Source organism: Salvelinus fontinalis, chromosome 35 (genome assembly GCF_029448725.1).
Source record: "Salvelinus fontinalis isolate EN_2023a chromosome 35, ASM2944872v1, whole genome shotgun sequence".
NCBI classification, from domain to species: Eukaryota; Metazoa; Chordata; class Actinopteri; order Salmoniformes; family Salmonidae; genus Salvelinus; species Salvelinus fontinalis.
Genome location: NC_074699.1, coordinates 28,278,470 through 28,302,717, shown reverse-complemented (window position 1 = coordinate 28,302,717; position 24,248 = coordinate 28,278,470). Strand labels below are relative to the sequence as shown.

The window sequence follows — 24,248 nt, the reverse complement described above, 5'->3', positions numbered from 1 at the left end:
TAAAAACATGTCATTTATTCACCCTATGGCAAAAGATGTAGAATTACAGGGAATTCGCTGTGAAACTGCTCATTTTTCTCTGCCCCATGGAAAATAGTGTAGTATTGCAGGAAATGAACTCATTTTTTTTTTAAATAGTTGCCCATCCCTGAGATAGACAGAAAGGCCCACTGCTGTCCCTGGCACTGTTCCTACCTCTTACTCTATCCACTGAGGCAGGAGAGCAGTTAATATCCTGTCCACAACAAGATCAGGACTAAGACTCCCAGCAATCACCTGACCTCTTATACACACTCAATGCGAGACCTGTCTGTGACTGGGTGAACTGAACAACTGTGAACCCACCAAATAGTTGAGAAATCTGTCTAGGTCAATTTGCCTGAGGCGGCCACCATGTCTTTCTCTCCCTCTCTAACTTCACTCCGTCTCTCGATAATGTAAGTGACAACCACTAGCTCTTTATACAGTAGAGCCGAGCCATGAGTTAAGTTCACCTTGGGGACCTGTGTGGGTGTACGTTTCCCCTCACTGGAATTGGAACTCGTCCACACAGTGGCAATCCATCACCCCTCTCATTTCCACCCACATCACAATCACATGCCCTGCCTAATGTACCTCAAGTAAGCAGATTGGAGCCCGGGCTTTAACCCTCTTGGTCGGTTCAGGCAGGACCTCAGCCCAGGAGGGAGGTTTAAGGGAATAACGACTGGTTTAAGGCTTAGGCAAAGGCTATTTTTGAGTTCTCAGAACCAATGTGAAATACTGTTATGTGACGTGACATTGGTTAATGCCCACAAAGCTCAGATAAAGCGGGATATTTGTCTGGAATCTGGGCGCATTAAATAAAAAGCTTATTTCATTTATTTTTTGTCCAAACTGTTAGTGTTTAAAGCATCATTTTATAATTTATCATAACTACATTCTGTTCACATTTTTTGCACCCAAGAACATTGCATGGTTGTCAGATAATGACTGCACCGACTTGCATAAAAGGTGAAATAAGTTGATGCACGTTAGACTCTCCCCATTTAGCATGAAGATTATATTTTTATTGCTTTAGTTGACACCTGTCCCCAAGTATCAGACTGTTGTCACAGGAGAGCAGTATATCACGTGACTTGACAGAAGTCAAATCAAATAAGTCTTTATTTTCGAACTAAATATCTGCCATTGTATCAGTTCAAAGCTACTGTATAGCTCGGCTTATCTGATTGATAAGTGAAATCAATTAATAACGCTTTTGCCTTTGTTACAGGTTCAAGTATTTGGGAGTTTCAGCACGGGCCTCTATCTGCCAACCAGGTAAGCTATTTGATTCAGTTAAGAGTACATAATGGCCTTCCTATCGTAATCTCTTTTATAGTGTGTTGGTGATATGCTGGTTGACTCATAACCTGCAGACCCTGCGGGTATAACCGCGGGGCGGTCGGGTTTAGGGTTATGAAATACTGTGTGGATGAAGGGGTGGCGGGTTGAATAAGGAAACAACACCTTAATAAATCCGGGTTAGGGCCGGTTGCGGGCCTCAGATTCACTTTTTCACATGTACTTGGGCGGTTGTAGATGGGTTATTAGCAATAGAGGGCGGGTGAACAAACAGCTGACCCGCGCAACATTAGTAAGTGTAAACTGACCCTTAACCCAATGAGTCCCACCTTATCGCTGGTGTGTTTTGGACTTCTAAACAGTGTTTGTTTCAGCTATGGACTTCAAAGTTGGATCATTTGATTTCGTCTGTTCAACAAAAACGTATGGAGTCCAAATGGTTTGAGTTACAAACTATTAAAACCTGTTCCGTTTTTCTCTGACGCTCATTAGCGTCGTTAGAAGGTAAGATGTTCTTCTGCATAGAAGATCATATTAAATGCCAGGATTATATTTTCTATGATACTGTAATAAACTCAGTTGCTGTCACAAACTCCACACAGTTGTCACTGACTAGTTAGATATTAATTTCACAGTGAACAAAACATTTCTGTAGTTAATACATTCATATAAATACATTTTTTTATCAGGTTTTTACTTTGGCAAACCTTTAATTGACTATTATTTTTTAAACTCATGGATGCAACTTTTGTCATTGTTTTAGCCTCAGCCTCAAAATTAAGTATTTTATTGTAAATACATCGCCTTCAGGAAAGTATTCAGACCACTTGACTTTTTCCACATTTTGTTAGCAGTATTCTAAAATTGATTACCCCATAATGTCAAGGCAGTAACAGGCTTTTACAAATTTTTGCAAATGTATGGGGGAAAAATAATTTTTTCACTTAGGACATTTACATAAGTATTCAGACAGTAATTTGTTAAAGCACCTTTGACAGCGATTACAGCCTTGACTCTTCTTGGGTATGACGCTACAAGCTTAGCACACCTGTATTTGGGTAGTTTCTCCCATTCTTCTCTGCAAGCTCTGTCAGGTTGGATGGGAAGCGTTGCCGCACAGCTATTTTCAGGTCTCTCCAGAGATGTGTCGTGTCTGACTATGCCAGATTAATTGCTATGACATGCTATTCTATAAAATAATTTCTCCGTAATTAATATTACTTGATTGAACTAATCAGGTAAATGTAATTAACTAGAGGGACACCACAAAATAATATTTATAGAGCTGTTATCTTCCGAATAAACTCTTAAAGATTTAGTAATATTTTACATCCATAGCAGTCACAGTAATCGTCATTTTATTCAGTCTCATCTGAAAGTGGTAAATCCTTGGTTATCTGCAAGAATCCTGGCTAACAAGTTGAATCAGCAATACAAAATTGGGTTTAATTATTTATTTACTAAATACCTAACTAATCACACAGAATCACACATACAATTAAATCATAACTTGATCACAAAGTGCCGTCCAAAAAGTGCCGTCCAAAAAGTGCCGTCCAAAAAGTGCCGTCCACAAAGTGCCGTGCCCGCTAGCGGGCAGAATAGATATGACAGCTTGTTACACAAAGAAAAGGGGCGGGATTTTAGTGAAAGAGCGGGAGACTGGAACATAGGCGAAGCTGTGCCATCGTAAATACAGTATCTTATGCATTCTAAATTACCGCCCATTTGAAAAAGGAAAATGCAATAAATATTTACTCTGAGCTGCGCTTCAGTGGGTTGGTGGTAGATGGAAGACCGTATCGCCAACCCGAGTCCTCTGAAGAATGTCTCTGGTGGTCACTGGATGCGTTGGAGTAACGTTGTGTGTAGTAGACGGGATACTCTGACTGTCCTTCCTAACCTGCGTTTGTAGCAGCTGTTGCCAACTCAACGGCTAGGAGGTATCACTTCTGTAGTGAATACGAGTTCAAAGTTCATACCATTTACAACCAAAGTCCATGCTGATGTCGACTTAGTTCTGTAGTAATTATCTGAACCATTCTGACATCGGATCGTCATCCTAAATGTACCCGGAACAGGAAGTTATATTTTTGTCAATGGCTTTTATAGTGGAGGGAGAGGGGTGTGTCTGAAAAGTTTATAACCCATGTCTCTTCACAGGGGCGGGCCCCTAGTTGAGCAGAAGCCCAATTTTATGAAAATCCAAATCTCTCATTTGGAAGCTAAAATTACATTTAATCTCTTCACAAATAATTTCATATTCAAACATTTGAATTAAACAACAATTCCATGTGAATCCGATACCTCTGACGTTTAGACTTTCCACAGTAGAGTTTGTCGTTCTATCATTGATGAGAATGTGTGAGGGCAACCGAACTGACATAATATACCTTAAGTACCACCGCACATGTTCAGTTGGTCGGATTACCAGAATATAGTTCATTCCCCCCACTTCTGATGTTCCCAGAATCTTTATGTTAACCAAGGGGTTTTCTTATGTCACATCAGTTATAGTAGGGAGAGGGAAAAAGGGGGGAAAGGGGTATTTATGACTCATAAACCTACCCCTAGGCCAACGTCATGACAGATGTTAAATTGGGTTCAAGCCCAGGCTCTGGCTGGGCCACTCAAGGACATTCAGAGACTTGTCCTGAAGCCACTCCTGCGTTGTCTTGGCTGTGTACGTAAGGTCGGGGTCCTGTTGGAAGGTGAACCTTCGCACCTGTCTGAGGCAGTGAGCGCTCTGGAGCAGGTTTTCATCAAGGATCTCTCTGTACTTTGCTCTGTTCATCTTTCCCTAGATCCTGACTAGTCTCCCAGTCCCTGCCGCTGAAAAACATCTCCACAACATGATCCTGCCACCACCATGCTTCACCGTAGGGCTGGTGCCATGTTTCCTTCAGACGTGACGCTTGACATTCAGGCCAAAGAGTTCAATCTTGCTTTCATCAGACCAGAGAATCTTGTTTCTCATGGTGTCTTTTAGCACTCCAAGTGGACTTTCATGTGCCTTTTTACAGAGGAGTTGCTTCCGTCTGGCCACTCTACCATAAAGACCTGATTGGTGGAGTGCTGTAGAGATGGGAGAACCTTCCAGAAGGACAACCATCTCCACAGAGGAACTTTGAAGCTCTGTCAGAGTAACCATCGGGTTACCTCCCTGACCAAGGCCCTTCTCCTCCGATTGCGCAGTTTGCCCAGGTGGCCAGCTCTAGGAAGACACTTGGTGGTTCCAAATTTCCATTTAAGAATGATGGAGGCCACTTTGTTCTTGAGGACTTTCAATGCTGCAGAAATGTTTTGGTACCCTTCCCCAGATCTGTGCCTCAAAACAATCCTGTCTCGGAGCTCTACGTACAATTCCTTTGACCTCATTGCTTGCTTTTTGCTCTGACCTGCTCTGTCAACTGTGGGACCTTATATAGACAGGTGTGTGCCTTTCCAAATCATGTCCAATCAATTAAATGTACCACAGGTGGACTCCAATCAAGTTGGAGAAACATCTCAAGGATGATCAATGGAAACAGGATGCACCGGAGTTCAATTTCAAGTCTCATAGCCAAGGGTCTGAATACTTATGTAAAACAGGTATTTCAGTTTAAAAATGAATACATTTGCAAAATGTATGGGGCTTAACTACAAAAACTACCCACTGGGCAAAAATGGGTTTAAACAACGTTTCCATGTAATTTCAAAAAAAATTCTATGTGATTACGTTGAATCAACATGGAAAACTGATTTGATTTTTAAAAAGTAATCAGCGTTAAGGCATTTTTTAATTTTATTCACTTTATTTAAAAAAAGACTTTTCTCCCCAATTTCGTGGTATCCAATTTGTAGTTAGTCTTTTCCCGTCACTGCTACTCCCGTACGGACTCGGGGGAGACGAAGGTCGAGAGCTGTGCGTCCTCCGAAACAAAACCCAACCATGCCGCACTGCTTCTTGACTCAAATAAAATTTTATTGGTCACAGACACATGGTTAGCAGATGTTAATGTGAGTGTAGCGAAATGCTTGTGCTTCTAGTTCCGACAATGCAGTAATGTCTAACAAGTAATCAAAACATTTCAGAACTACCTTATACACACAGGTAAAGGGATGAATAAGAATATGTACATATAAATATATGGATGAGCGTTGGCTGTGCGGCATAGGCAAGATGAGTAATGTAGGATATGTAAACATTATTAAAGTGACTAGTGATGCCTTTTTATTTATTTCATTTATTAAAGTGGCAAGAGATTTGAGTGTATGTTGGCGATGGCTGTTTAAACAGTCTGATGGCCCTGAGATAGAAGCTGTTTCTCAATCTCTCGGTCCTAGCTTTGATTAATCGGAATGGCAAATTTAATTAGGGCCGATTTCTAGTTTTCATAGCAATCGGTAATTGGCATTTTTGGACGCCGATTACATTGCACTCCACGAGGAGACTGCGTGACAGGCTGACTACCTGTTATGCGAGTGCAGCAAGTAGCCAGGGTAAGGTGCTAGCTAGCATTAAACTTATCTTATAAAAAACAATCAATCTTAACATAATCACTAGTTAATTACACATGGTTGATGATATTACTAGTTTATCTAGCTTGTCCTACGTTGCATATAATCAATGTGGTGCCTGTTAATTAATCATTGAATCACAGCCTACTTCGTCAAATGGGTGATTTAACAAGCACATTCGTGAAAAAAGCACTGTTGTTGCACCAATGTGTACCTAACCATAAACATCAACTCCTTTCTTAAAATCAATACAAAAGTATATATTTTTAAGCCTGCATATTTAGTTAATATTGCCTGCTAACATGAATTTCTTTTAACTAGGGACATTTTGTCACTTCTCTTGCGTTCTGTGCAACAGAGTCAGGGTATATGCAGCAGTTTGGGCCGCCTGGGTAGCTGCGAACTGTGTGAAGACAATTTCTTTCCAACAAAGACAGCCAACTTCGCCTAGCCGGGGATGATTTAACAATAGCGCATTTGCAAAAAAAGCACAATCGTTGCAAGAATGTACCTAACCATAAACAATAATGCCTTTCTTAAAATCAATACACAGAATATCTTTTTAAACCTGCATATTTACTTAAAAGAAATTTGTGTTAGCAGGCAATATTAACTATGCAAATTGTGTCACTTCTCTTGCGTTCATTGCACGCAGAGTCAGGGTATATGCAACAGTTTGGGCCGCCTGACTTGTTGCGAACTAATTTACCTGATTGTACATCATTATGACATAACATTGAAGGTTGTGCAATGTAACAGGAATATTTAGACTTATGGATGCCACCCGATAGATAAAATACGGAACAGTTCCGTATTTCACTGAAAGAAAAAACGTTTTGTTTTCGAAATGATAGTTTACGGATTGGACCATATTAATGACCTAAGGCGTGTATTTCTGTGTGTTATTATGTTATAATTTAGTCTATGATTTGATAGAGAAGTCTGACTGAGCGATGGTAGGCACCAGCAGGCTCGTAAACATTCATTCAAACAGCACTTTCGTGCGTTTGCCAGCAGCTCTTCGCTGTGCTTCAAGCATTGCGCTGTTTATGACTTCAAGCCTATCAACTCCCGAGATTAGGCTGGCAATACTAAAGTACCTATTAGAACATCCAATGTATATGAAATACAAATGGTATGGAGAGAAATAGTCCTATAATAACTACAACCTAAAACGTCTTACCTGGGAATATTTAAGACTCATGTTAAAAAGAACCACCGTGCTCATGTTCTGAGCAAGGAACTTAAACGTTAGCTTTTTTACATGGAACATATTGCACTTTTACTTTATTCTCCAACACTTTGTTTTTGCATTATTTAAAACAATTTGAACATGTTTCATTATTTATTTGAGACTAAATAGATTTTATTGTTGTATTATATTAAGTTAAAGTAGAGTTCATTGTTCATTCAGTATTGTTGTAATTGTCATTATTACAAACATATATATATAAAAATCGGCATCATCTTTTTTTTGGTCCTCCAATAATCGGTATCGGAAAATCATAATCGGTCGACCTCTAACCTGTACTGACCTCGCCTTCTGGATGATAGCGGGTTGTTGTCCGTGATGATCTTTTTGGCCTTCCTGTGACATCGGGTGTTGTAGTTGTCCTGGAGTGCAGGTAGTTTGCCCCCGGTGATGCGTTGTGCAGACTGCACTACCCTCACGGTTGAGGGCAGTGCAGTTGCCGTACCAGGCGGTGATACAGCCCCACAGGATGCTCTCGTTTGTCACCTAAAACACTCAAACTTTTACAGATGCACATGGCAAATTTCTTCAGCCTCCAGAAGTTGTTGCGCCGCCTTCACCATGCTGTCTGTGTGGGTGGACCATTTCAGTTTGTCCGTGATGTTGTACGCTGAGGAACTTAAAAGTTTCCACCTTTTCCACTACTGTCTCGCTTCTCCCGGAAGCCGACCACACCAATGTGTTGGAGGAAACACCGTACACCTGGCGACCATGTCAGCATGCATCCGCCTGGCCCGCAACAGGAGTTGTGAAGGTACAAGGACATCCCTGCTGGCCAAACCCTCCCCTAACCCGGACGATGCTGGGCCAATTGTGCGCCACCCCATGGGTCTCCCGGTTGCAGCCGGCTGCAACAGAGCCTGGATTCGAACCAGGATCTCAAGTGGCACAGCTAGCACTGCGATGCAGAGCCTTAGACCACTGTGCCACTCGGGAGGCCCATAGGAATTTATTTTTTAACCAAAATCCAACGACCGTTGAATATTTTGTTGATTTCACATTTAATTTACTTTAGTTGACTAGATGTTTAACTGACGTCTGTGCCAAGTGGGTAAGCGCTTAGGCCTTTTCTACGCACTAATCAGTATTTGGTATTCAGACTTGCCTTATTCATTCGCGTAATGTCAATATGATTTGTTTTGCATCATATAATGCAAAATGCATCATACCGGCTGTATTTAAAAAATATATTTTTAAAGTTATACATCTTAAACTTGAATTCTGACATGCTAAACATTTTGGGACTATATCAGCAATGGACTAATGAAACAAATACCAAAATATTGTTTTTGGGTGGAGTTGTCCTTTAAGTTCAAGGTCAGAATACATACGCATAGAGAGACGTGCATAAAATGGAATAATGTTAAATTTACGCACGTTTAACTCTGTTCAGAATTCACCCCTTTGAGTGGTTATATGGAGAAAGAGTGATGTGGCTGGCCATTGTGTAATTATTTGCCTTTGTTTTTTGGGATTATGGCAGTGGTAATTTTAGCACTGCTGATCCAAAGCCTTTTTTAACCTTGTTTCTTGACGAGCCCGACTGCTCTCTGCTCCGACGTCACACACACACACACACACACACACACACACACACACTGTAACAATAAGCTGTGTGTGAAAGTGAACTGGAGAGTCCTCTCTTCAGATCCGAATGTGATGTTGCTCTGACCTCTACTACTTACTCCACTTCCTAGTGACATCGATCTGGTGGTGTTTGGGAACTGGGAAAACCTGCCCCTTTGGACCCTGGAAGAGGCCCTGCGGAAGAAAAACGTGACTGACGAGAACTCCATCAAAGTGCTGGACAAGGCCACGGTATGTTTGTATTTGTATTTATGGCAGCAGCTACTCTTTTTGGGGTCCAGCAAAATTAAGGCAGTTATACATTTAAAAAAACATTTCAATACATTTGCAACAAATATCACTACATATTTAGTGTGTGCCCTCAGGCCCCTACTCTACTACCACATATCTACAACACAAAAACCATGTGTACGTGTGTGTATAGTGCATATGTTATTGTGTGTTTTGTATGCATGTGTCTGTGCCTTTGTGTTGCTTCACAGTCCCCGCTGAGCCATACGGTATATTTTTATCTGGTTTTAAGTGTAATTTTACTGCTTGCATAAGTTACTTGATGTGGAATAGAGTTCCATGTAGTCATGGCTCTATGTAGTATTGTGCACCTCCCATAGTCTGTTCTGGACTTGGATTGTGAAGAGACCTCTGGTGGCATGTCTTGTGGGGTATGCATGGGTGTCAGCTCTGCATTCAATATGTCAATACTTATCACAAATACAAGTAGTGATGAAGTCAATCTCTCCTCCACTTTGAGCCAGGAGAGATTGACATGCATATTATTAATGTAAGCTCTCTCTGTACATCCAAGGGTCAGCCGTGCTGCCCTGTTCTGAGCCAATTTCAATTTTCCCAAGTCCCTCTTTGTGGTACCTGACACGACTGAACAGTAGTCCAGGTGTGACCAAACTAGGGCCTGTAGGACCTGCCTAGTTGATCGTGCTGTTAACCTCTCTAGGGTACGTGAGACTGTAGCGTCCCACCTCTTCAACAGCCAGTGAAAGTGCAGGGCGCCAAATTCAAAACAGAAATCCCATAATTACAATTCCTCAAACATACATGTATTTTACACCATTTTAAAGATACACTTGTAAATCCAGCCACAGTGTCCGATTTCAAAAAGGCTTTACGACGAAAGCAAACCAAACGATTATGTTAGGTGAGTTCCTATTCACAGAATAACACAGCCATTTTTCCAGACAAAGAGAGGAGTCACAAAAAGGAGAAAGAGATAGAATTCATCACTAACCTTTGATGATCTTCATCAGATGACACTCATAGGACTTCATGTTACACAATACATGTATGTTTTGTTCGGTAAAGTTCTGTTCGGTAAAATCGGAGTTTACATTGGCGTGTACGTTCAGAAGTTCCAAAACATCCTTTGATTTTGCAGAGAGCCACATCAATTTACAGGGATAGTCATAATAAACATTGCTAAAAGATACAACTGTTATGCATGGAATTTTAGATGCACTTCTCCTTAATGCAACCGGTGTCAGATTTTCGAAAAAGCAAACCATGCAATAATCTGAGTTGGCGCTCAGAGCTCAATCAAGACACAAATATATCCCCCATATTGTGCAGTCAACATAAGTCAGAACTAACATTATAAACATTCACTTACCTTTGATGATCTTCATCAGAATGCACTTCTGGGAATCCCAGTTCCACAATAAATGTTTGTTTTGTTCGATAATGTCTATCTCTTTATGTCCAAATTCCTCCTTGTTGTTCTAGCGTTCAGTACACTTTCCAAACTCTTGATGTGCGGGCAAGTCCAGCGGAAAGTACTGACGAAAAGTTTAAAAAGTTGTTTTGCAGTCTGTAAAAACATGACAAACGAAGTATTGAATCAATCTTTAGGATGTTTTTAACATAATTCTTCAATAATGTTCCAACTGGAGAATTTCCTTGTCTTCAGAAAAGCAAATGGAACTCATGTGAACTAACTCATGTGAACGCGCATGGTCAGCTCGTGGCTGCTGGCAGACCTCTGACTCATTCCCCTCTCATTCGCCCCCACCTCACAGTAGAAGCATCAGACAATGTTCTAAAGACTGTTGATATCTAGTGGAAGCCTTATGAAGTGCAACATTACCAATATCCCACTATCTTCAATAGGAGCTGAGTTGAAAATCGACCAACCTCAGATTTCCCACTTCCTGGTTGGATTTTTTCTCAGGTTTTTACCTGCCATAGGAGTTATGTTATACTCACAGACATCATTCAAACCGTTTTAGAAACTTCAGTGTTTTCTATCCAAATCTACTAATAATATGCATATTCTAGCTTTTATGGCTTTGTAGCAGGCCGTTTACTCTGGGCATGCTTTTCATCCGGACGTAAAAATACTGCCCCCTACCCCAAAGAAGTTAAGAATGCAGAGAAGCGCTTTATTATGGACAGACTTCTCCCCATCCTAGCTACTGTTGTGTCAATATGTTTTGACCATGACGGTTTACAATCCAGGCTTACTCCAAGCAGTTTAGTTTCTTCAACTTTCTCAATTACCACATTATTTATTACAATATTTAGTTTAGGTTTAGGGTTTAATGAATGATTTGTCCCAAATACAATGCTTTTAGTTTTTGAAATAGTTAGGACTAACTTATTCATTGCCAACAAGCTCTTTGTTAAGTGTTGCAGTCATTTCAGTTGCTGTGGTAGCTGACGTGTATAGTGTTGAGTCATCCTCATGTTGTGCATGCATACTAACCGTGCAGTGTGTCATTGCCTTGGGTGACAGTGTGTGTAAATCCATCATCACTATGTTCCATTGTTCCAGGTACCCATCATCAAGCTGACAGACTTCCGCACAGAGGTGAAGGTGGACATCAGCTTCAACGTGAAGAATGGAGTCAAAGCTGCCCTTCTCATCAAAGACTACAAAAAAGTGAGTGAAGCAGGCATCTCTTATTCAGGATACATTGCTTTTACCTAATGCAGTCCGGTAAAAGAGCTAGCTGATGAAACAGGCTTGACAGTTAGCACGCATAGATTGTTGTACAACACTCCTTCCGTGTCCTCCAACTGCTCTTAAATGCTAGTAAAACGAAATGCATGCTCTTCAACCAATCGCTGCCCGACACAAGCATCACTACTCTGGACGGTTCTGACTTAGAATATGTGGACAACTATAAATACCTAGGTATCTGGCTAGACTGTAAACTCTCCTTCCAGACTCGCATTAAGCATCTCCTATCCAAAGTTAAATCTAGAATCGGCTTCCTATTTCGCAACAAAGCCTGCTTCTCTCATGCTACCGAACATACCCTCGTAAAACTGACTATCCTACCGATCCGTGACTTCGGCGATGTCATTTACAAAATAGCCTCCAACACTCTACTCAGAAAATTGGATGCAGTCTATCACAGTGCCATCCGTTTTTATCACCAACGCCCCATATACTACCCACCATTGCGACCTGTATGCTCTCGTTGGCTGGTCCTCGCTACATATTCGTTGCCAAACCCACTGGCTCCAGGTCATCTATAAGTCTTTGCTAGGTAAAGCCCCGCCTTATCTCAGCTCACTGGTCACCATTGCAACACCCACCCGTAGCACACGCTCCAGCAGGTATATTTCACTGGTCATCCCCAAAGCCAACTCCTGCTTTAGTTGCCTTTCCTTCCAGTTCTCTGCTGCCAATGACTGGAACGAATTGCAAAAATCACTGAAGTTGGAGCTCTTATCTTCTCTCTAACTTAGGGCGTCAGCTGTCAGAGCAGCTTACCGATCGCTGCAGCTCTACACAGCCCATCTTTAAATAGCCCGTCCAACTACCTACCTCATCCCCATATTTGTTTTTGTTTTTCTGCTCTTTTGCACACCAGTATTTCTATTTGCACATCCTCATCTACACATATATCACTCCAGTGTAAATTGCTAAATTGCAATTACTTCGCCACTATTGGCCTAGTTATTGCCTTACCTCCTTACTTAATTTGCACCCACTGTATACAGATTTTTCCATTGTGTTATTGACTATACTTTGTTTATCCCATGCGAAACTCTGTTTTTGTCGCACTGCTTTGCTTTATCTTGGCCAGGTCGCAGTTGTAAATAAGAACTTGTTCTCAACTGGCCTACCTGGTTAAAAAAAGGTAAAATAAAAGTTGAATATTTATTTCAGGTTCTTTGGGTTCTGACGGAGGTGGTGGTAGCTAATACACTTAACTACGTCTCCTCAGTCCCTCAATCCAGCTATATCCAATGTCTGAGACATTCCCCTCTAGAGGGCACTATAACCATAATCACATGTTTAACCACATGTTTTTTTTTATCCATAAGAAATACCCAGTGCTTCCAAAGTTGGTTCTGGTGCTGAAGCAGTTTCTGCTCCAGAGGGATCTGAATGAGGTTTTCACTGGAGGGATCGGCTCCTACAGCCTCTTCCTTATGGCTGTCAGCTTCCTGCAGGTGAGAGACTTCTGCTCTTATCTTCTGCAATTCTCTCAAGAAGCCCACACACACAGTGCAGGATAGATCGCATCTAACATTTGACTAATTTACTGTCTATAATAGACTTTTGACACATTTGAAGTCTTTCTCATTCAGTAAACTAAAATGATTTGGCTTGTTCCTCTATGCATTTGACCTCTTGTCCTCTGCCCTTGTATTTCAGCTTCACTACAGAGAAGATGCGTGCAGCCCCAATGCCAACGTGGGCGTTCTCCTTATAGAGTTCTTTGAGCTCTATGGGCGCCACTTCAACTACCTGAAGACGGGCATCCGGATCAAAGATGGCGGCAGCTACGTGGCCAAAGACGAGGTTCAGAAGAGCACTGACCTCTACAGGCCCTCCATGCTCTTCATTGAGGACCCCCTAGCCCCAGGTAACAAGGCCTTCCATTCAGCATGGGTGCACTTGCACTGGTGATACCCCACTTTAGCACTGTGACATCAGTCAACTACTGATAACACTGAACCTAAGAATCTATCACACTTTAACGGCCATGAATAAGACAGCTAGATGTCCCAGGTGCCCATAGCAAATAGAGATGATCTAAGCATGCCTCTTGCCTCCTGCAGATAACGACGTTGGCCGCAGCTCATACGGTGTGTTGCAGGTGAAGCAGGCCTTTGACTATGCCTACGTAGTGCTCAACCACGCCGTATCGCCCATCGCCAAGTACTACCCCAACAACGAGTCTGAGAGGTAAGGAGATGGTGAGCTAGGGCTTGCTTTAACCAACAACAGCTCTCACATTCTTTGGCTGCTATCTTAAGTTTTTTACTAAATACTCTATTGATATTTGAACCACTGCAAACAAGTTCTTCTAATGTAATATGTCCTATTTTCTTTCCTCCAGTATACTCGGCAGAATAATTCGGGTGACCCAGGAAGTGGCTGAATACAGGGACTGGATCACCAAGCTCTGGGGACCACAGTCTCAGAATGAACCTACCCTGAATGGTATGTTTTCACAGTACTACTGTGAGTCTAGACACGGTCTCAGATCTAACGAGGTGATAGTCAGTGTGTTTGAGGGGATCAGTTTCAGTAAGACAAGGTGCAAAATTGGTCATCTAAATTACGTTATAAGTAGTTTGGGATCCAAGGTGATTTGTAGATCAGTGAAGTCCGACTGCTATTTAGTCGATCTAAAACACACACTGTCTTACCACTGTTTGTCCATGTGCTGTTGTTGTAGGAAATGATGTCACACTGTTAGTGAAGCCTCAGCGGCTGGACGAGTGCAACAACAACCTGACGGAGGAGGTGACTGCATCTCGCAGCAAGACCTCCTCCAACTCCTCCTCATTAGCGTCATCCTCATCCTCCACGGTATCCAGTTCCAGCGACGTTGTGAGTTTTGTTACTCAAACACACCATGTGTGCACACTAAAACCACAATACCTGAGGAAATCAACTCTTAACACTACATTTATTGCAATGCACCCATTGGTTGCTGACCTGATTTACTGAGTTGTGATTGGTTGTCCCCAGGATTCTGACGGGACGCCCTGTAAGACAGTGAAGCAGCTGCCTGGGCGGGGCTCCAGCGCCCACAGAGAATCCTCAGGTGGCGTGACCAATCACAGAACACAGAGCCACACCACCAGCACTCCTACTGACAACAAGGGGGCCAAGGTAGGGTCAGCTTGACGAAGCCAAAGTCAACCACTGAAAAACTGTTACTGTACCTACAAATGCCTTGAACTTTTATGACCTGAGCGTTACAACACTGTCGGTACATAGATAATCTTTCAGATTTTACATTTCAATGGCACATATAGGCCTACTAGTGATCTGTTTACTTCTATTCATCTGTTTACTGATCTAACTAGGTGTGTCTGTCTTGTTTCCCAGGCCAGGTTGTTCCGCTCGTCTAGTAAAAACACCCACCACGTCCAGCAGAACTCGTCCTCATCCAACATCAAGAGTCACCCGAGCAGCAAGCCACACTACCAAGGCAACAGCAAGAAGAGGAAACCTCAGCAGCACTCCGAGGCCCAGGACCTCTGCAGATAGGGCCGTCTTGGTCTGCAACAGACTGACAGCTTGACTGTCCCACTTCTGCTGCCAGACCACATACTGACTGAGGAGTAGTATTAAGGATCTTCCTTCTCTCAAGCGACACGCATCTTTTTATAGCTGAAAAATATCCCCAAAAAAGAAATGGGAAATGCTGGGGCTTAGTTCTTGAAAGAAATGCTAATTTTCTTCCTTGACATAAACATGTTCTACAGTGGAGCTACACACCACATCCAGTACCTACAAATCTTCCCTTTTACCATAGCACCATCTGGTGTTTGAGGAATAAGTGTCTGGAAAGTAATGTGGATTTTTATGAGCAATACCTGGAACTTGGCTGGCGAACATACTTCAGCAAGAAGTTTTTTTTTTAAGGAATAAAATAACAAATGTATAAAATGTTATATTGAAGAGAGAGAAAATGTACACAGATCGACAGACTAAACCCCAAAATGCAATCTGTAAGTGGAGACGATAACTTCATGTTGATGGGCGGGTATTTTTTGGTTCTATAAGCAGATTATACAAAGATTTGTACAAAAAGAAACATGTGGAAAAAATTATCACAAATAAATTGACTTTTTACAGGATAATACTGATTCAAGGCAAATGTAGATGTGCACATTTGCCTGCTAATCTGAGTAGTGGCAGGTTTGGGTTTCATTACAAACATAAATCATCAGCATTCTATTTCTACTTGGCTGCTCTCTCTCAATGTGTTTGACAGGCTTCTTTCCAAATTATACCCCCTTCCCTATATAGTACACTACTTTCACTAAATAGGGAATAGGGTGCCATTTGGGATGAACTAACAGTGTTAGCAGTTGGCCTTAGTCAGGTAACGTGCACACACACAGCCCTATAGATTACTGGCTGGCTGGGGACAAATCACTCATTCATACACACAGCTCTATATTACAACAGCAATGTTTTTAGAGGTTTTCCCAGACTCATAGAATTACAGTTAGAGGACATAATGATTTTAGAAAAAGTATACAATATATTTCAAAGATCCATAGGTGTGGGAGGTAATCTTTTCCCTTTGGTAATTTACCCATTTTATGAAAATGTATTTGTTATGAATATATAGTTACTATACACGTTATATGTATTAACACTAGAGTCCATACTCTTGTCTTATATTTGGATGGGACTAGTGGGGATATTGGAAGTATAATTGGTCAGGTATAGTACGAATGTTGCTGTTTCCCCTTTTTTCCCCTTTCAGTGATGAGTGACCAAGTTAGTTCGGAAACCATTTTATGAGTCACAAGTGACAATATGTGGCTGGTCTACTTCAAAAGGGAGCTGAGTTTTTGTTCAGAATATAATGCAAACAAACACATCTTTGGTAAAGGGGTCAACAACCCCTTGCTGAAATGTCCGGTATGGCAACCTGATTGCAGTTCCACAACTGACCTGTAGATGGTGGCATTACTCAACTCCTTTTTCACAACTGGCACCTGCATACTGCATTTATACATTTTCAGCGTCTTACAGTCAAGTATTCAGACCCCTTAATCCACATCGTTACATTACAGCCTTATTCTAAAATGTATTAAATTGTTTCTCCCCCCTCAATCTACACACAATACCCCATAATGACAAAGCAAAAACTGAAATAACATTTACATAAGTATTTAGACCCTTTGTTGAAGCACTTTTGGCAGCGATTTACAGCCTTGAGTCTTCTTGGGTATGACGCTACAAACATAGCACACCTGTATTTGGGTAGTTTCTCCCATTCTTCTCTGCAGCTCCTCAAGCTCTGTCAGGTTGGATGGGGAGCGTTGCTGCACAGCTATTTTCAGGTCTGCAGAGATGTTCGATCAGGTTCAAGTCTGGGCTCTGGCTGGACCACTCAAAGACATTCAGAGACTTGTCCCAAAGCCACTCCTATGTTGTCTTGGCTGTGTGCTTAGGGTCTTTTTCCTGTTGGAAAGTGAACCTTCACCCCAGTTTGAGGTCCTGAGCACTCTGGAGCAGGTCCATCAGGATCTCTCTGTTCTTTGCTCTGTTAATTTTTCCCTAGATCCTGACTAGTCTCCCAGTCCCTGCTGCCACCACCATGCTTCACCGTAGGGAGGGTGCCAGGTTTCTTCCAGACGTGACACTTGGCATTCAGGCCGAAGAGTTCAATATTGGTTTCATCAGACCAGAGAATCTTGTTTATCTAGTCCTTGAGATGCCTTTTTGGAAAACTCCAAGCGGGCTGTCATGTGCCCTTTACTGAGTGGCTTCCGTTTGGCCACTCTACCATAAACACCTGATTGGTGGAGTGCTGCAGAGATGATTGTCCTTCTGGAAGGTTCTCTCGTCTCCACAGAGGAACTCGAGAGCTCTGTCAAGAGTGACCATCGGGTTCTTGGTCACCTCCCTGACCAAGGCACTTCTCCCCGATTGCTCCGTTTGGCTGGGCGGCCAGCTCTAGGAAGAGACTTGGTGGTTCCAAACTTCTTCCATTTAAGAATGATGGAGGCCACTGTGTTCTTGGGGCCATTCAATGCTGAAAGAAAATTGATTGTACCCTTCCCCAGATCTGTGCCTTGACACAATCCTGTCTCAGAGCTCTATGGACAATTCCTTTGACCTCATGTGTTTTTTTGGGGGGGGTTCTCTGAAATGCTCTGTCAATTGTGGGACGTTATATAGACAGCCTCTCCAATCATGTCCAATCAATTGAATTTACAACAGGTGAACTCCAATCAAGTTGTGGAAACATGAAGGATGATCAATGGAAACAGGATGCACCTGAGCTCAATTTTGAGTCTCAAAGCAAAGGGATACTTATGTAAATAAGTTATTTAAAAAAAAAAAAAAAATTCTAACCCTTTTTTTGCTTTGTCATTATGTGGTATTGTGTGTAGATTATTTTAGAATAAGGCTGTAACAATGTTGAAAAAGTCATTTCTGAATCCACTGTGTGCACTAGCTAATCACTGTTTCCCAACCTTGGTCCTTGAGTGTCCCCAACATTACACAGTTTTGTTGTAGCCCTTGACAAACAACTCAGAGGGCTTGATGGGAAAGGGGGATACCTAGTCAGTTGTACAACAATGCATTCAACTTTAATGTGTCTTCCGCATTTAACCCCTCAATCAGAGAGGGGGGGGGCTGCCATAATTGACAGCCACATCTTCGGCCCCCCAGGAACAGTGGGTTAACTGCCTTGCTCAGGGGCAGAACGACCTTCTTTTTTTTTTTTTTTTTACCTTGTCACCTCGGGGATTTGATCCAGCAACCTTTCAGTTACTGGCCCAACACTAACCACTAGGCCACCTGCCTGATGATTAGTTGAATCAGGTGTGCTTGTCCAGGGTTACAATACTGTTGGGGGTACTAAAGGACCAGGGTTGGGAAACAGAGATGATCCACTGGCTGTTATTACATTTATACACATAGGGAAGTCTAATTTTAGCTACAATTAGAATTTTAGCAAATATGTTAGACAACATATGGAATTTTTAGATGGTAAAAAAATATTGTCCTGGGAAAGTACAGTTTGGACCTAAATGCAGTATATATCTGCTAATCTGTGAATTTTATTTGACACTTAGGGAACACAAGTCAGGAAACACTGAATGAGTAATCTGTGCCATCACAATCTGTAATCATATCTTCTCACTGCAAATACTTCAAAACTGTATCGACTCATCCAAATTGTAGTTTATACAGCTATTCAAATCCATGCAATAAAATCCACAGTACAATAACAAACTCCTGGTGAATGTCCTTTTAAGGTATATTGCTGCTCCCTGGTGTTTCATTCCTGCACCCCTAACAGGAAGGGTAACAGAATAGATAAAGACAAAATCATGCAAGCAACACCAATCTGGGGAGACACGTGGGCTGCGTTTACACAGGCAGCACAATTCTGATAGTTTGTTCACTAATCTGATCATCCTTGAAAAAAATATTGATGTGAAAATATGATTTGTCAAAAGGCCAATTAGTGGGGTGGGGGGAGATTAACTGGGCTGCCTGTATAAACACGGCAGTGTCTCCCCTGATAGGTGTTGCTTCCTTTATCTAGTGGTTTAAGTAGATTTATTTTATTGGGAAAGTTCACACAGCACAGAAGACAAAGTGCAATGCTGCTATGTAGACTGGCAGTAGATGTCCCTCACTACCATGATGAGCTGTATTTCACACAGTGAGACGCATTTGATTGATATTCCCCCAGTTGTTACATAATTGTGCAACTTATAAACGCCTAACAATCAGTTGATCCATGAGAGTGGAATGGCTTTGGCAAAACCGCTATAACTATCTTCTGTTTGCTCTTCATGTGGGTGGGAGTATACCGTAGCTACTTGATGAACATCTTTTCCGCATTCAAAAGCAAGCCCTCAAGAGCGCGCGCAGTATACGCACGGGGACCCAGAGAACATTTCGCTCGCGGTGGAACTAAACTTGCAGAGTGGACAAGAGAATAATTCGTCCACCACGAAGTCGTCTCTAATATACGTTCATTCTATATTTGGAGACAACCGGTATACGTTTGCCTACAACAGGTAAAACGCATTCTTAATTTGGGTTTGCGCAAGTGTTAATACGATGTAATCTACTGAGAGGAATTTTCTCTTTGTGGTGGGCTACCCCAGTGTAAAAAGTTGTCACATTTTCTGAGCATAAATTTAGATTGCACATTTCAAAGTATATTATTTTGTATGTTGTCTATCCGTGTTACAATGTTGGTTTTAATGTAGCCTACGAATCCCACCACATATCCCAGGCTCACCTTCGCTTTGTAAGTACTTTAGTAGAGCGGTACTACACTGTAGGAGGTAACCAGTCGGTCTCGTGCAGGGTTGCCCAATTCCGGCCTTAATGGGTCGAAACACTTCTGGTTTTCATCCTCCTAATCATGGACTAATTCAGACCTGGGACACCAGCTGAGTACAATTTAACTACCGGGTAGAAGCAAAAAACATAAGTGTTTCGGCCCTCCAGGACCGGAATTGGGCAAGCCTGGTCTAAAGAACAGAGACTAGTAAACGCGTATCTCGTTTGAAGATCGTTGAATCAACTTTACCTTGTCCTGTTAATAAGTGGGGACCTACCTTTTGAATTGTAGCGCATTATAAAAAAGATTTGCTCAAGTACACATCTAATAATCTATTCAACCTACAATCAGTTTTTGATCTGCACAATGGTAGCCTATATAATAATTATGGGCATCTTTATCAAAATATAGAGAACCAGATCTGTAGTGTCTGTGATGTGTCCATCTAAAAACGATCCCATTAAGAAATAATAAAGGCTATGTTTTTATAAATATGCAGCAGTATCTCTTTTAAGAATATTATTTCAATGGTTTATCGCCTGATATTTACCCTTTCAGATAATCAGGTTTCATTTGTTTATCAGTGGCCTGCCCATGGGAGATAAACAGGATGGATCTTCTGCTTATTTCCTACAAAAACGGAATCTGAAAGCCTCGTGTGTTTCCTCACATAATAATACCATATGTTACAATTAGAAATACATTGAGTGGTGTGCATTGATTTGCCCCTTATGGCCTCCAAATCTGAGAGTATTACTGTATTTGACTCATAAAAATAGTTGGAAGAATTAAAAAGAACATCTGAGGTTCTCCCTCTTAGTAGGCTACCAAGCAGTGTAATCATGAGATTGAGCAATGTTTATTTTTCTGGAAAAGAGCCTAGTTTAAAGATTACATTTACTCGGGGTATAAATTGGGCATTTCCTAACCCAAGTTTCTAGACCGAGTATGTATCTCGGACTAGCAGTAGAACACTATACCACTGTGTGACGCGTTTACCGACATGTGCCTGTTTGGCAACGCTTTGGTCGGATAGTTCTGATTCGGAATGCATCGGCGAACGGTGCCCAGGAAATAATTAAATCCAATTGTTAGATGCTACCATCCCTTCCTCCAAAGCAAAACCAAACATTGATTTCATGTTCTCGCTTTGCACGTTCAGTCTGTGTTTCACACCTGTTTATCCTAGCTATTCACCCTTGCAATACGGGTAACATGCTTGGTCTAGAAACCGGGCTAGTCATCTCTTTGTTTTGCTCTGATGAACTGTCATTGTAGCAGACAGATCAGGAATCAGCGCAGATTAAATAGTCAGGTCTTCAAGAGCTTTCGATTTGTGAGGAATGGTTATTGGCTTGACCTTCAGTGGTGCTTTCACAGGTAAAGAGCAAAATGGGTGTTTACCTGTTATATAAAGTGTTAAAGAACAATATACTGTTCATGTTATGGACAACATGGATGCTGCTATCATCATGCAATCAATGTTATGCATGAATGTGGATTTAAACAGTGAACGTGACAAATAAGATGGAAATATCTTGTCTCATCCTTTGCCGCACAGCTGGGTGTAACAGCTGGCCACTGCAGACTGTAGTGCCTTCAACTTGGGTCAGAATGGTGCATTGGCACAACCCCAACAAAACCATCCTCAGTCTGGATAATTTCCCTTGTGTGGTGAATTGCATATAATATAAAACTGTGTGTAGACTCGTAAGCAGGCATTGATGCCATTTCAATGTCTCTTATGTCAAACAGCTCCGTCTGCGCTAGCAAAGAAGAACCATCTGCATATAGATGTCACCAGTGCATAATTGGGCTTTGCATATGCTATGTGTATCGTTTGGCTGTTTACATCACTAACCCATTGTCATTTTGACTCAGTGGAGAAATGTATGCACCTGCCAGTGGCAGAACTAAATACATAGACCCGACAGACCCATTGAGGCAGGGGCTTGCTGCTCATGGATCAGTGAGTCACTGTAATGTCAGTGTTTAATGTCCTCATAGTAGAGCAGTCAGATCAGTCTCAACAGTCCTGTATGGCTGTCTGTCTGACCCTGTTTGTTTGTGTGTCGGACCATATTGCAGGCAAATATTCTGATTTGTCAGCAATTATTAACTTCCCTAAAATCCTTAACTTTTAGGGACCTGATTTTAAAGGGTGAGAAATATATTAAAGAGTTTAGCTGTTCATTCCACTGGATCGGAGGTAGAATTATATTCAACTGGGCATGGAACCTACAGTGTGGGTGAAGAAGACACAATGAGGGACATGCTGTATGCAGCGCCATGTTGAATTCAACATCTTTCCATTGGTGGTAAAGACAGTACAGACAGTGAAGATATACAGGCAGTTACAACAGGAAGTGAAAGTGTCTGTTTGCAGGTTCTCTTGAGAACGGGGGTCACCACAATCTGTCAGAGCCACCCCCGCGTAGTGGAACATGTGTACACACTCACACACTCTCCCTTACTAGCTCTCCTGTGTGGACGACTAGTGCCGCTCCTCCACCTCCTGGAACCCCTGAGAGTTTCAAATGCTCCATTTGCTTTAGTGCTCCCTCTGCTTACGTACATCAGTGTTTCACAGAGAATTTACTTTGTTCCAATTTATAAAATAATGAAAGTTCAGCCTCCGAGCAGATACTGTCATGATGATGATTTGGCCGGTCCCAGCCTGATCCTCTCTCTTATCGCTGTGTGTTGGGTGGGGTCCAGACAGATCTACATCTCCCTTGTGCTAAAGACTTCCTTCCTCTATCTCCTGGGGAAGAATTCGTGCCCCCCTACCAAAGCCCCCTAGCTGGAGCACTATTTATGCAGACAGTCAGACACAGACCGAGACACACACACACAAGGTCACAGGTCACTTTTCCTCCGTCTCACTATGCCCATCGCCTTCGATTGCCCCCCCCCCCCCCCCCCCCCCACCCCCCTTGGTTGACATGAGGAGGCTTCAGTGTGGCCAGTGTGCTAATCCCTGGGAACACACAATGAGGACTAATCTGACTAATTAACAATGATTACAGGGCATCCAGCCTAGGCCTTCTACTAATCTACTAACCACAGCCCTCACCACAACCACCCACCCATCATGATCATACTGTATGCATGCAACACAGACTGACAAATGTTATGCACTCTCAGTGAGATATGAAAATTGACTAAAAACAATGGGTTTATTCGTTCAAAACAAAGTGTCTAGGTGAGTAATGACATTTATGTAGCAGACGTATTGTTGTTTTGGTAGAGGATTTATTCCTCCATGTTATGTCTGGTTGTAAAACATGATTTAGGAGGGGATTGGATGTAGGCTATAACTTGTGCATTTAGCTTTCCATTGCTGTTGAATGCTCTAACGCAGAACGTGTTTGATCTATTGGCAAGTCGTGTTCTCCATACCTGTTCCCTTCAACATAGCTGTGAGGTCAAAGGAGCATTGGGTGGACATGACCTTTTGGGTGAAGTCCCCCTGTTGTCACTCCCAGGATATCCGCCTCTATTGTGTTCTATAAGCGTAGGAAGTTTACCCCCGAAAAAGATGGGCATGAGGACGACATTATTGGGAGCAAGGTTCCTCCGAAGCAGCTAAAGGATAAAAGAGACCATTCTATATGATCATCTACATACTAACCTTAGGCTGTTCTTAACTCCTCTGTTATAAAAGGCCCAACTTGACAATTTACCTTTGTCACAGACATGCACTAATGTAATGTGTTCTGTGGGAGGGTTGACTTTGATATAATGGAAACAATCACATTACCTGTAGGTCACAACACGTCACTTGACCTGTTGAAGTTCTAGTATCATTATGTACATCAAGTGTTATTTGTTTTATTTAGATTTGAAGGTATGCCCTTTATATACAAATTAGTCCAGCTAACAATAATACTGTATTATGAAAACATTTTGGTCATTTTACCAGACGCTCTTATCCAGAGAAACTTACAGTAAGTAGTTAGTGCATACATTTTTTTTGTACTGGTCCCCTGTGGGAATCAAACCCACAACCCTGGCTTTGCAAGCTCCATGCTCTACCAACTGAGCCACATGGGACCCATTGCAAACATTTGTTTCAAAATTGTATCATTACTGGCATACTGTGAGCTGGCACACTGACTAGGATATAGCTCATTGCTCAGCCAGGAGTCAGGACACAACAGACAGTTGGCCGTCTGTCTGACTCAGCCTGCCATTATCACAGCTGTTGTTGCATCAGGACAGACTAAGCCTCTAGTCTGCTACTCTATAATGATTCAAATCTTACTACCTCTATTCCTCAGTCAGCTACTCTACAGTCAATGACACTCTTATTAAAGCCC

The 24,248-nt window shown here is 42.0% G+C and overlaps 2 protein-coding genes across 5 annotated transcripts in view; both read left to right on the top strand.

Moving 5' to 3' along the window:
• LOC129834662 (terminal nucleotidyltransferase 4B-like) overlaps nt 1-18,857 on the top strand; it is a 32,826-nt gene extending 13,969 nt beyond the window's left edge. The window contains exons 3-12 of the mRNA XM_055899859.1: nt 1,256-1,302; nt 8,776-8,896; nt 11,448-11,555; nt 12,953-13,081; nt 13,287-13,497; nt 13,694-13,820; nt 13,975-14,078; nt 14,317-14,471; nt 14,613-14,756; nt 14,976-18,857. Coding sequence (XP_055755834.1) covers nt 1,256-1,302; nt 8,776-8,896; nt 11,448-11,555; nt 12,953-13,081; nt 13,287-13,497; nt 13,694-13,820; nt 13,975-14,078; nt 14,317-14,471; nt 14,613-14,756; nt 14,976-15,137 — 1,308 coding nt within the window. The 3' untranslated portion in view covers nt 15,138-18,857. The remainder of the gene's footprint in view (nt 1-1,255; nt 1,303-8,775; nt 8,897-11,447; nt 11,556-12,952; nt 13,082-13,286; nt 13,498-13,693; nt 13,821-13,974; nt 14,079-14,316; nt 14,472-14,612; nt 14,757-14,975) is intronic.
• Nucleotides 18,858-19,306: 449 nt separating this feature from the next.
• Nucleotides 19,307-24,248, top strand: part of LOC129834661 (adenylate cyclase type 2-like) — a 71,838-nt gene continuing 66,896 nt past the window's right edge. For 2 of the 4 annotated variants that reach the window (XM_055899855.1, XM_055899853.1), the window contains exon 1: nt 19,307-19,654. The gene's annotated coding sequence lies outside the window, so the exon portion shown is untranslated. The remainder of the gene's footprint in view (nt 19,655-24,248) is intronic. The other 2 variants (XM_055899858.1, XM_055899854.1) reach the window with 1 other exon arrangement.